Raw genomic sequence first — 12,082 nt, 5'->3', positions numbered from 1 at the left:
GATGAGCTGTCAGTGTCAGAGTCAGAGATGCTTTTGGAGTTCCATGCACAACTCACACCATTCCCTGTTTCTTCTCTCCAGACCAAGTCCACTGGGAAGGATGAAGGAATCACCAGGTGGCTGTTGGTGTTCCTGCTTCAGCCTGGGAAAACCATCTTCTGGGGCCAAACGCCAACCGCAGTGCCGTCCCAGGGAGCCCTCAGAGACAGACGTTGTAGTCCTGGCAGGTAAGGGTGCAAATCCTGCTTTCAACACCCTGCTTCTCAGCAACGTAGAATTCTTGCTGTCAGTGGGCTTGTATCTCCTTCTAGCAATCCAGCCCATACCTGACAGCTTCAGTTCTCCCCTGATTAAGAACCACTTTTGTAATTCAGCTTGGGAGAGTTTGACACCAACCCCTGTTCATTCTTTTATAGGCGATTCGAGCTCTTGTCAACCCAGATGTGCCAGAGCAAGTAGCGATGCTGGGCTGTGTGCTTCCACCAATGGAGAGCTGTTAGGAAGCACAAATGGCTGCGGTTCAGTTGACAGCCTGCCGCATAACAACAGTGACGGACACGAGGAGCTCATCCAAGTCCAAGCCCTCGTTTCTCCCGGCTCTGCTGAAGATGCTGACCTGAGCCTGCCAGACACCACAGGCACCAGCCTGGACTGTGACCCGGTGCCTCTGCAGTGCAGCCCAGCCCAAGCACAGCCTGAGTGCCCCGACAGCAGCACCTCCGTGCAGGAGCAGGTCAGCAACAGTGAGGAGAAGCCGTGCCTCATGGACGGGGACTTAGAATCAGGCCTCTAGTCCCAGGCACCGTGCAGCGGCTCTGAGAGCTCTGAGCCACTCTCTCCGTGACCTTTCCATCCAAGAGAGGACGATTCCCATCTTTACCTGGACCTCTCACGCCCTCCTGTCTTTTCCTTTAATAATAAAACCACACTTGTGCTCACTCAACACCTTGACTGCCTGTGGAGTCTTCATTCACGAGGACTGGGATGAATGCAACAAACAATGAGGCACTTCAGCTTGCAACGCTGAGGCTGTGGGGTGCACGAAGCAGAGCTCGGGGTTAGTTCCCGTTTTGTCTGGCTTTGGGGTGTCTGCAGCTCCCATTTGGTACGGTAGCAAATAATTTCTAGCATCCTGGATGCTGCTGGTGATAACCCCAAGCTTCCTGGCGGTGGCTTTGTGATGCCTTTCAGGGCTTTTTGATGCCTTGTGATGCCTTGGCTGCTGCCTAACACCTCTCTCCTCCAGCCGCGTCCATTCCTGGCTCCCAACCTCCGGGCTGTCTGTGCAGAACATCTGCAGCCCTGTCACCATCACGCTGCGGCATGACGAGCTCACTCAGACCCGGTGTCTCATTGGTCAGCATCAGCTCTGTCCCACCCCTGGCAGTCTCTCATTGGTTAGCGTCAGCGCTGTCCCCTCCCCCGGGGATTCCTTGATCCGCAGTAGGTCCGCCGGCTGCAATTGGCTTAGCTGCCGTGCTCGGGAGCGGTCGTTGGGAGCCGGCTGTTGGAGGTGCGACAAACCTCGGTGGCAGCCGTTGCTGTCCTGGCAGCAGCGAGGCGGAAGCCAAGGCACAACGGGAGCGAGTGCTGAGGGCAGCTCCGCCAGAGGTGTGCGGGACAGGGAGAGGAGCCCTGCGCGGCCCCAAGCAAAGGGAGATGGCTGTAAAGTGAAGCACGGGAAGTTCCGCCCGTGGATGAGAAGGGAGTTCTTCTCGGTGAGGATGGCGCAGCTCTGGAACAGGCTGCCCAGGGAGGCTGTGGCTTCTCTTTGTCTGGAGATATTCCAGAACCGCCTGGACGCCCACCTGCGCAGCCTGCTGTAGGAACCCGTTTTGCAGGGGGTTGGACTCAGTGATCCCTGGAGGTCCTTCCAGGCCCAGTTCTGTTCTTCTGTGATTTTACTCCTTGCTTCTTGCAGCAGCACGGTGTTTCAGAAGAGAGAAAAGCACAGCGGGCATCAACTGGGTTTCTGTGGCTGCTAAAGCTGTGCTGAGAACTGGGCTGCTGCCCCTGGCAATGTGTGCAAAGTCTGCAGAGGCAGAGGAATAACTTTTCTCTCAAAAGTTGAGCTTGTCTAACGTAGGTCACTGCTGGGAGAGCTTCTGCTTTAAAGCATCAAGTTGTATAGTAAGGAAATTTTTAAAGCGAGCTTGCCAGTTCTTTTTTACCGAAGTGATTTTTTAGCAAGGAAAGATTGGAGATGCTGCTTGCTAATGGAAGATGGAGAGAGGAAAAGCAAGTGAAAGGCACGCTGTGCATAGCTGCTGCATACCATCTGCACTGCTCTCCCCCTTGTGAGAGGTAGGTTGTGTTTTTGCAGTGGAAGTTTCCAGTAGTTCTGTATGTAGCACAGGATAATTCGCCTTTCACAAAGAAAGCTGCTGAACAGCTCTAGGATTGCAGTTGAAAACTTGTGAAACAGGTATAAAGGTGTCAGTGAATCTATTAATAACTGCTAGTGAAAAAGAAATCCAAAGGTGCGAGCAGGGGAAGGAAACTGGGTGGACTCGGAATTACTTCCTTAACAATAACTGTCCAAGGAGGGAGTGAAGCTGCAAAACAGGGACAGTTATCCCCCCATGCCTTTAGAAAGGATAATGGGTCTAAAGGCTGTAATACAAACATTGGTTAAGATGGTCTTCTGGGACTCTGTGTCACCCTATAACACTCCAGTTTTGCCATTACAGAAGGCAGATGGCACCTATCGACCGGTACAAGATCCAAGGAAAATTAATGAAATAGTTCTCAAGTGACCCCCCTGCTTCCTAACCCCTATACTTTAATGAGTCAAATCCCACACAGACACAAATGGTTCAGTGTAACAGACCTCAAAGATGCTTTTGGGACCTGTATTTTAGACTCAGAGAGTCAAGATCTTTTTGCCCTTGAATGAGAGGATCCAAAAATGCAACAAAAATAGCAAGAGAGGTGGATTGCTTTACCCCAAGGGTACATAGAATCGCCTAATTTATTTTTATTATATTTTATGTATTATATTATTATAGATATTATATATTGTATTATTATGTATTATTTTATATACATTATATATTTTATATTTTATTTTTGTTTTAACTAATTCAGTGCTGGAGAAAGTCTTGGAAAAGTTTCAGGTTGAAGAGGAGGTGAAGCTGTTTCAGTATGTAGATGATTTGCTGAGTTGTGGAAAAGAGGAGTCTAAAGTAAGAGACTAAGTAAAACTCCGAATTTCTTGGGAATATGGGCTAGGGCTGTTTGAACTGTAGTATGTGGAAAAAGAAGTCAGATACCTTGGGCATGTGATTTCTGAAGGGAAATGGAGAGTTCTGAAGGAATTCAGGGCACTGTGCAGCTTCATTTGCCCAGGACAAAGAGGGAGCGGCAAAAGTTTCTAGGTTTGATTGCATTCTGTATTTTGTGAATAGAAGAATATGTACAAGAAACAAAGATTGTATCTCCAACTATCACAGGGAGAACCCAACATATTAAAATGGACAAAAGAGGGAAAAGAATTAGTAGAAGTATTGAAACAGGACTTAATCACAGCACCTGTGTTAGAGCTGCCTGCCTTAAAGGAACCATTTCACCTTTTGATAACTGTCAGTGAAAGAGCTGTTTTAGGCATTCTAACACAAAAATAGGGAGACAAAAGAAAACCTATTCATAGTTGTTCAAGGTATTAGACCCTGTATCTCAGGGTTGGCCTGAACGTGTGGCTGTGTCCAGGTGGTATCAGCAACTGCCTTACTGGTAGAAGAGAGTGTGCGTGTACACTTTGGGAGTGTAAGGAGCAAGTTGTTGACGGTACATGTTCCCCCCCCACCCTTCCATGAAGAGATTGCTCCACATTTTGAGGCATGATGGTTACAAAAAAAAAAAAAAAAATAGAGCAGGAATCTGCTCCTCAGTCTCTTAAAAAAGCATAGTGCCAAACTCTCCCCCGTGGAGATGAAATGGGCATGGAATAATTGGTCCAACTTCGAGGGAGTCATGGGTCATATTAAATTCCCTCCACAAGCAAATTTGTATGGGGGAGGAAAAGGGAATATCAATCATTTGTGCAGTTCCAGGAGCTGCTCTTAGCGCTGCCATAGAGATCCGCAATGAACAGCACATGGTAGAAACCCAAATTATAAAATCCTTTCAGGAATTGGTGACATATCTGCAGTACCAAGTAGAAGATCTTAGGGGACAGAAAAAGAAGAACATTCAAAAGGCCTCCCTCAGCAAGCCCTTAGAGAACAGTTGGTAAATGACAGGGAGATAGATGCTAGTTCCCCAGGTAGTGACTTTCCTCCAGGAGAAAATCTTGAGGATGTGAGAGCCCAAAAAGACAAGTTGGGAAACCTGTGATCCTTCCCTGCCTTTAGATAGAAACCGGGCGTGCATGGGAAGAGACTGGCAGTGGGTATTCTGATGTTCGTACTGACAAAGTTCCCTGTTTGCTACGGAGCCGGCCAAAGTAAGGAAGGATTTTGGTGACACCCTTAGGAAATCAGTATGTGTGGAAAGTGCCATTAACAGAGGGAGGTAAGATCTTGCTGACTGAAAAGGAATCAGAGGGTTATTGGGGACCTGGAATATTTTTCACCACGGGCAACCACTGCCAGTGGTCCCTTACTCCAAGAGCTGCTTATTGGGATGATTACTCCCCAGGACAACTGCTGTTGATTGATTTGCCCCACTGTGGTCCTGTCCCTTTAACCCTCAGGGAGACTCTTCACAAATACTTGTGGAAGCCTCAAGATGATCAGGAGGAACTGTACAAAATTAACCATCTGGATTTCACCTCCCTTCTAACTTTGGTTCATTTAGGACCAGGAAGTCTTATTTTTGTTTTGTTTTCTTTTCCAGTTTTGCTTCTTATAACCTTGGTTTCTTTGGAACCAGGAAGTTCTCTCTTGTTTTCCAGATGCTAACGAATGCTGATACTGTTGCTGTAGCTCACATGTTCCCTTCTCACTCTGCTCCTTTGTCTGGGATCCCTGTGGTATCATTGGTGTTACTGCTTTGGACAGGAATCTTCTTCAGATTAATTTTTGTAATTGCTTATGATGACCTTAACACAGTCACTGGCTGGTCACGGTCCCATGCCCATATTGGCAGTACTGGGCGTCTAGTTAGTTTTACTTATGATCCTGTCACTAACTCTCCCGCAGCTTTTGTCCTAATACACAATGCTTCAGTACATACCATACACCTAATCATTGTGCTGGGACTGAATCACAATGGAGTTTTTTTGTTTATTTTTTTCCCTGCAGAGGAGAAAGAATCACAAATGCTTGTGGAGAAAAAAGACTCAGGGATTTCTTCTTCTTTCTTGCTAGCAGATCTTGATGCTCTCCCCTTCCTGCCAGTGGGCTGCGTGTCATGCCATAGTCCTGCAGTCTCCAGAAGTGACCCCACATGCTACCAAAACAGATCACAGACCTGGATTCAGGCATTCTTCATTCTCCCACTGCACGAGCTGTCATGGAGCAACGTGCTCCTCAAACGTAGTCATTTTGTGAGGTTACACAGTGTTTGTGTACTTATGTAGGAATGGAATGTTGTTTCTGCATTAGAACTAAAACGTGAGTATTTTACGTCATTGTCTCTGCTCCAGTCTTGTGTTGTTTGTTTACTACTACTAATTACTACTTAGTACTACTAAGTACTAACAGCTCTTTTTGGGAGTGTTTTTATTTCATCAGGAGTCTCTGAGGGTCTCCTTCACTTGCCTGTTTGATGAATTTTCCACATTGGTGCTTGCTCAGTGGGTAGATGGAGTAATGAATGTATGGGTACAAGGACTGCTGCTGTTATCTGTCCAGCCATCTGGAATACCTCTGAGCCTTGAGTTCCAGACAACATAGACATCGCGCTCCTAAACATTACGATAATGCCTTTAGAAATCCAAAACCCTTGACAATGATATCAGTAGGCTCATTATGTTGCAAGACTACTGATTTTTGATGCTGGTCAGACAGGACCTCAGTGATGATAGAAAATTTAAGGAGGAGAATGTAAGCCATTAGCAATAGATAAACATTTAGCTAGCAACAGTTTCTATTTAGCCAGTATGCCCATGTACAGTTAAGCATCGGGAAGGTCTGTGAACCTGAAATACTCAGGCAATGAGGAATCAGGGGAAAAGGTGAGCATCAAGGTAATAGGGCATGTTCTTTGCTTTGTAATAGGGTTTTGTTTGCTTTTCATTAAGTATCATTTCTTACCATTACGCAGCGTTTGTCTTGTCTTGTTTTTCATGTTGCCAATCAACATTTAGTTGGAGCTTGGGTGACCCGAATGCATACAACTAAGTGTTGACCAAGTGTGATGTGAAATGAAGAGGTAGGCTCCAAAACAGGCTTCTAGTGAGTGCTGTGTACGACATGGAGTATCGAGAACTACCTCTGTTTCTCCCTGCCCCATGTTGTTCAGTACCAGACGTGAAGGTTTCTTCTTTCCTTCTAGGGTTGGAGACTCCACTATCAGATGGCATTGGCCTTTCAAGCCTCCCCGGGTTGTAGCGCTGGTTGTGCCCTGATCCTTGGAAAGGGGAACTGATTCCTTCATCATTACCTGATGGTGACGTCTACTTATCTTGTGTCCAGTGAGCGGTGGTGGAAAAACTGCGGCTCTCCCGAGTGGTGCAAGGACTCTACTGAGGCTCATTGTGTTTATAGTAGAAAACTACAGCCATAGATGGATGCCAATATCCACTCCTTACTCTGTCTGGCAAGCTGTGTTGATCTCTGAAGTTGCTCCCACACTTGTAGAAGTTCTTTGGGCTCAGCATCAGTTGTCTCTTGCACTCACATGGCTTTCACCAGGTATTCTTTCTTTTCCCCCATCTTTAGGGCTCGCAAGTACTGATGTGATGTCTCTGCCTTCTGTCGCTCCCACCAAACATGGGTTTGTTCTTTTTAGGTTCAATATCATTTCTTGACGTTATGCAATGTTTCTCATTTTTCTTGTGTTTCATGTTGCCAATCTACGCCTAGTTGGAGCTACAGTGAGCCCAAATGGTGACTGCTCTGCTTTGACCAAGTGAGATGCAAAAAGAAGAGGTAGGTTGCAAAACAGGCTTCTAGTGCGTGCCATGTAAGACTTGGGGTATCCAGAGTTAACTTCTTGTCTTTCTCCTTTTCCAGTTCCTTTTCCAGTTCCCTTTGATTTTTCCCCCCTTTTTATAATTTTCATTTCCTAATCCACTTTCTAATTCTACTGCTTTTCTTTTTTCCAATTCCTTTTCCAATTCCTTTTCCGAATAGTTTTCTGCTTCGTTTTTTTATTTTTACCTTTTTCTTTTCTCTCCTTGTTCTTTTATTTCCTTTTCTTTCTCTTTCTAATTTGTTTTCTTAAGACTTTTTCAAATTCTTTTTTGTTTTGAATTTTTTCTATTTCTTTCTAATTCTTTTTCTTTTGATAATTCTGTTTCCAATTCTGTGTTTCCAATTGTTTTTCTTTTTCTTCATGTTCCTTTTCTTAGTCATATTCCTTTCCGTATTTTATTTTCTTCAACATATTACAATTCCCATTCCAATTCTTTTTCCTTTATTAATTATTTTTCCATTCCCTTTTCTAAATCTTTCTCTCTTTCTAAATCTGTTTCTTCTTTCCTGTTTCTAATTGTGAGAATCCTTTGTTTTTTGGCTCAAAGCTTGCTTCCTGAGGTTTTTCTTGTGATAAGACTCTCAATGATTTGTTAAGGAGGCAAGTGATGGGTGCTAACCATGTGACAATCGGTATCACTTTGGGAACATTTGAAAGCCCCTTCCTCCAGAGCTGCTTGCCTCCGGAATAGAGTGCTCAGGAGTGTTCACTGGCAGAAGATCTGGCCTGTGACTAAAGAGCTCCAGCTTGGTATGGGAAAATTGGGGAATTATACCATCGTGTTCTGTGAAAAACAAGATGCAGATAGGCATCCCTGTTCCCTCTTGTCTGCTGGCAAGGCCCAGAAGATGGGAACAAAGGAGTTTCTGCTGAGATCCCAGAGCCAGAAGCTGCCGCTCCAAGGAGAGCTGACTCAACCACATTGGATTTGAGCTGTCACTCCAAAGACAGCTGACTCGACCACTTTGAAACTATTGAAAAGGGGCTGTCATCGCCATGGTCATGGCCGTCGTTCCCATCATTCTCCTCGTCGTCAACAGAACAATGCCTGACGACCCACCACTACTGAAGATCAAAGACTGAACTACAAACCACGCTAGATCCATGGTGGTGACTGTCTCCCTCTTGCTTCCTATAAAGACTCCTTGCTTCTTCTTCTCTATCTTTTCTATCTTTGCTATCGCCCTCCTTCCCTTCCTCATTACCCTAATTCGTAATAGCCTCCGTCCTCCCCTTCCCCATTTCCCTAATTACGATTTGTAATAAATTGGTCGGACCAACATTTGAACTGTTGTTTCTTAATCTCACGCCGGGTATATAGATAATAAAAGAACCTCCTCTCCCTCCTATAAATTGGAGCAAGACACTAATCTGCTTTGTTTTTCTAATTTTTTTTCCTAATTCTTTTCCTATTTCTTTTTCCTGTTGCAAGTTTTTCTTTTCATTGCAAGTCTTTTTCCTTTTTCTATTTCATTTTTTTTTTCTTTTTTGAATCCCAATTCTTTTTCAAATTGTAGTTCTTGTGTTCTCTTTCTGGATCATTTTCTATTTTTTTTTTCCTAATTCTTTGTCTAATTCAAACTATTTGTCTAATTCTTTTTCTATTTTTTTCTTTTTCTCATTCTTTTTCTTTTTCCAATTCCTCTTTATTTCCTTTTTCCATTTCTCAATCTAATTTTAATTCTTCTTCTTTTTTTAAAAAAAATACTTTTTGGTCTTTCTAATACTTTTTGTGTTCTAATTTTCTTTTTCCTTTTCTAATGATTTCTCTAATTCTTTTTCTAATTCGTTTCCTGCTCTTTGTTTTTTCTTTTTCTAATTCTAATTCTTTTTCCAAGCCTTTTTTGTGGTCCTTTTCCCAGTCTAAGTCTTTCTTTTTTCTATTTCAATTTTTTTCCAACTCTTTTTCTAATTGTGGTACTTTTTCTTTTCCCTGTTCCACATCTTTTCCCTGTTCCATGTCTTTTTCATTTTTCTGTTTCAGTTTTTTCTTTTACATTTTCCAATTTTTTCTAATTTTTTAAATGAATTTTCTAATTCATTTTCTATTTTTTTCTGTTCTTTTTGATTGTTTCTTTTTTTTCAGATTCTAAATATTTTTCTACTTTTCATTGTAAATCTTGTTATCTTTCTATTTTTTCTTTATATTTTTCCTTTTTCTAATTCATTTTATTTTTCTCAATCTTTTTCCAGCTCTTTTTCTGTTTCCAGGTTTTTCTTTTTGAAGTTTTTTCCTTTTCCAATTATCGTTCTAATTCTTCTCCTTTTTCTTTATCCATTGGTTTTCTTTTTCTAATTCCTTTTCTTTTCATATTCTTTCTCTTGCTCTAGTGCTTTTGTTTCGTTTCTCTTCTTTTTCATTTTCCAATTCTTTTTCCAGGTCTGTTTCCATTTCCAGTTCTTTCCAATTTTTCATCTATTTTTTTCCATTTTTTCTTTTCTCAATTCCTTTTTATACAATTCCTTTTCTTTTTCCAATTCCTTTTCTTTTCATCTTCTTTTCCATATTCTTGTTTTTCTCTCTCTAATTCTTTTTCTAATTCTTCTTCTATTTTTTCTAATTATTCTCTTTTTTCTTATTATTTTTCATTGTTCTATTTCTAGTTCTTTTTCTAGACTTTTTTCTCACTTTTCCATTTTCCTTTATTTTTTCCCTCTTTTTTTGTCTTTCTACTTTTAGCTCCTTTTCCAATTCCTTTTCTAATATTTTTTTCTAATTCTTTCTCATTTCCCATTTTTTTCCAGTTCCTTATCTTTTTCCAATTCTCATTCTAATCCTAATTTGTCCTCGTTTTTTTGTTTTCTAATTGTTTTTCTCTTTCATTTTCTAATTTAATTATTTTCTTTCTTTTCTATTTCAAATTATTTTTATAATATTTTCTTCACCTTTTTCTTCTCCCCTTTTCTTGTTTTTCTGTTTCTTACTTTTTTTTCTAATTCTTTTTGTCTTATTTCCTAATTCTTTTTCTAATTCTTCTGCTTTTTCTAATTCTTGATTTTTTTCCTTTTCTAATATTTTTTTCCCTAATTGGTTTTCTTTTTCCTTTTCATTTTTGTAATTCTTTTTCTAATTCCAGTTCTTTTTCCTCTGCCTTTTCCAATTCTTCTTCTAGTTCTATTTCCAATTCGTTTTCTATTTATTTTCCTAATTCCAATTATTTTGTCTTTTTCCTTGCCTTTTTCCTGTCCTCATTGTATTTCAAATTCTTTTTTCTTTTTCTAATAATGTTCCTTTTAATAATTCTAGTTATTTCTCTTTCTTTCTTTTTCTACATCGTTCTTTTCTCCTTTCCTTTTCCCTTTTTTCATTTTTATTCCCCTTTTTTCGTTTCCGTTTTCCTTTTTTTTTTTTTTTTTTTCCTCCATTTTCCTTTTTTCTTTTCATTTTCATCTTCTGTGAACCTGAAGTGCTCAGGCAATGAGAAACCAGGGGAGGAGAAGGTAAGAGTTGGATAATAGATCATGGACGATGTCCCACTGATTCAGATTTCAGTGTTCCTGAAGAAAATACTACCAGTCTACAAGAGCCTTATCCAGCTGGGCTGCATTGCCAGATAATAAACCTGAATAAAGCAAAGGATGCACGATGTTGTGGGTTTTCACTTGGGTTCCTTGTACTGTCCATGCGGATTCACGGTATTTTTGTACAGGCTTGTGGATCTTCACTGGGCTTTGCAGAAGTCCGCCCTGGTTCACTGAAGACTTTGCAGGATCACTGGTCTTCACTGAGATTCCATGAAGTTCACGTGGTTTTGTAAGATTTTGCACAGCTTTGCTTCTGTTCACACTGGTTTCCCATATCTCCGCTTTGGTTCAGTCAAGTCTGCACAATTTTGCTGGCCTTTGCTGCCTTAAAGTTTCACTCCTTTACTTAGCCCCTGACAGTTTGCAGGTGGAATCTCAAATTCTCAGTCATCTAGTGCTGCTGCAACTTCCCCCACCTTTCCAGAATATGAGCTTGCAATTAAATATCATCTACACATGGATACACATCCTAAGGCAGTGAAACTCTGTCAAAGTTCACTGAGGTGGCTTGAGCAGTAGTGGGAGAATATGTACACCCCTGTGGGAATCAGCTAAAGGTATATCATATCCCCTCCTGTGTGAAAGCAGACTTTTCTTTATTCTCTTCCTGCAAGGAAACTGTAAAGAGCATTTTTTTACGCTGAAAACTGCCATCCAAATAAGCTCCAAAGCCCATTTCATGTCATATTCCAGACACAAACCATCAATATTTCACACCAAACTCCAGGTTCACGTCCTTGCTAATTCACCCCATATTGTGTTCCCAAAATCTCATTATTTCATTCCAAATATCAGCGCCAACACTCCCTGATGTCACCCCCCAGGGATGCTCCAGCATCAATCCCCCAGCATTACTCCTTCACATCACCCCCCTTTCATCCCAACATCACCCACCAGTGCCAACCCAACAATGTCACCCTGGAGTCACTTCCTGATGTCACCCCTCACCGTCACCACAATATCCACCCTCAGCATTATTCCAACATTGTCATTCCCCAGTGTCACCCCAACGCTCTCACCCCAGAACCAGTCATTCACGTTAAATCCCTGTGGTACTCCAACATCACTCCCAGTGATGTCACCCTATCATGCTACTCCCTAACATCTATCCTATTGATACCCCAACATCATGGTCCAACATAACCACCGTGTCACTCTAAAATTTTAGATGATTCCATTAAGTGGGAAGCAGAATCTCCCTAAGCAAGTATGCTATTACTATCTGACCCTTGAGAGATGGCAAGCCACAGAAAAGGAGAGAGAAGGAACATGCCAGCAGTGGATTTGATCAGCATCACTAGCAGGGCATCCCCTGCTTCAAAGCACACTTCCAGTCTTTCTCCCACTTTCATTCTCCCCAGGGTCTGTAGGGTTTGTTCCACTTGCATGCTGTACCCGTTCAGCCAGTACATGATACAGAGCTTTACAATCTAAGAATTTTAGGATGCTATAATCACAAAATAAACAAGACAGTTAG

At 41.9% G+C, this 12,082-nt stretch overlaps 1 protein-coding gene and 1 long non-coding RNA gene across 6 annotated transcripts; both read left to right on the top strand.

Annotated features, from left to right (window-relative positions):
• Positions 1-62: 62 nt before the first annotated feature.
• LOC122192110 (rho GTPase-activating protein 32-like) lies at positions 63-943 on the top strand. Its single transcript, XM_042892575.1, has 2 exons — positions 63-227; positions 417-943. The coding sequence occupies exons 1-2, from the start codon at positions 101-103 to the stop codon at positions 791-793; spliced, it is 504 nt and encodes a 167-aa protein (XP_042748509.1). The 5' UTR covers positions 63-100; the 3' UTR covers positions 794-943.
• A 1,053-nt stretch (positions 944-1,996) lies between these two features.
• On the top strand, positions 1,997-7,959 carry LOC122192108. 5 transcript variants are annotated; one of them, XR_006182543.1, is made up of 6 exons: positions 1,997-2,082; positions 2,188-2,304; positions 5,313-5,555; positions 6,251-6,315; positions 6,439-6,797; positions 6,969-7,168. It is a non-coding gene; the product is annotated as an uncharacterized LOC122192108 (long non-coding RNA). The 5 variants fall into 5 exon arrangements; XR_006182540.1 differs by having other exon boundaries at positions 2,013-2,304; XR_006182542.1 differs by lacking the exons at positions 1,997-2,082; positions 2,188-2,304; positions 5,313-5,555 and adding an exon at positions 7,920-7,959 and having other exon boundaries at positions 5,568-6,315; positions 6,969-7,034.
• The last annotated feature ends 4,123 nt before the right edge of the window (positions 7,960-12,082 follow it).

The sequence above is a fragment of the Lagopus leucura genome, unplaced genomic scaffold, assembly GCF_019238085.1.
Source record: "Lagopus leucura isolate 7727_CA_CO unplaced genomic scaffold, USGS_WTPT01 204-0_obj-0_obj, whole genome shotgun sequence".
NCBI lineage: Eukaryota > Metazoa > Chordata > Aves > Galliformes > Phasianidae > Lagopus > Lagopus leucura.
Note: the sequence above shows the minus strand (reverse complement) of the source record. Positions and strands in the feature narration are given on the sequence as shown.

Coding starts and splice junctions, on each gene's coding strand:
- LOC122192110 (XM_042892575.1), top strand. CDS start 101: ATGAAGGAATCACCAGGTGGCTGTTGGTGTTCCTGCTTCAGCCTGGGA. Junction 228..416: donor AGACGTTGTAGTCCTGGCAG/GTAAGGGTGCAA, acceptor ATTCTTTTATAG/GCGATTCGAGCTCTTGTCAA.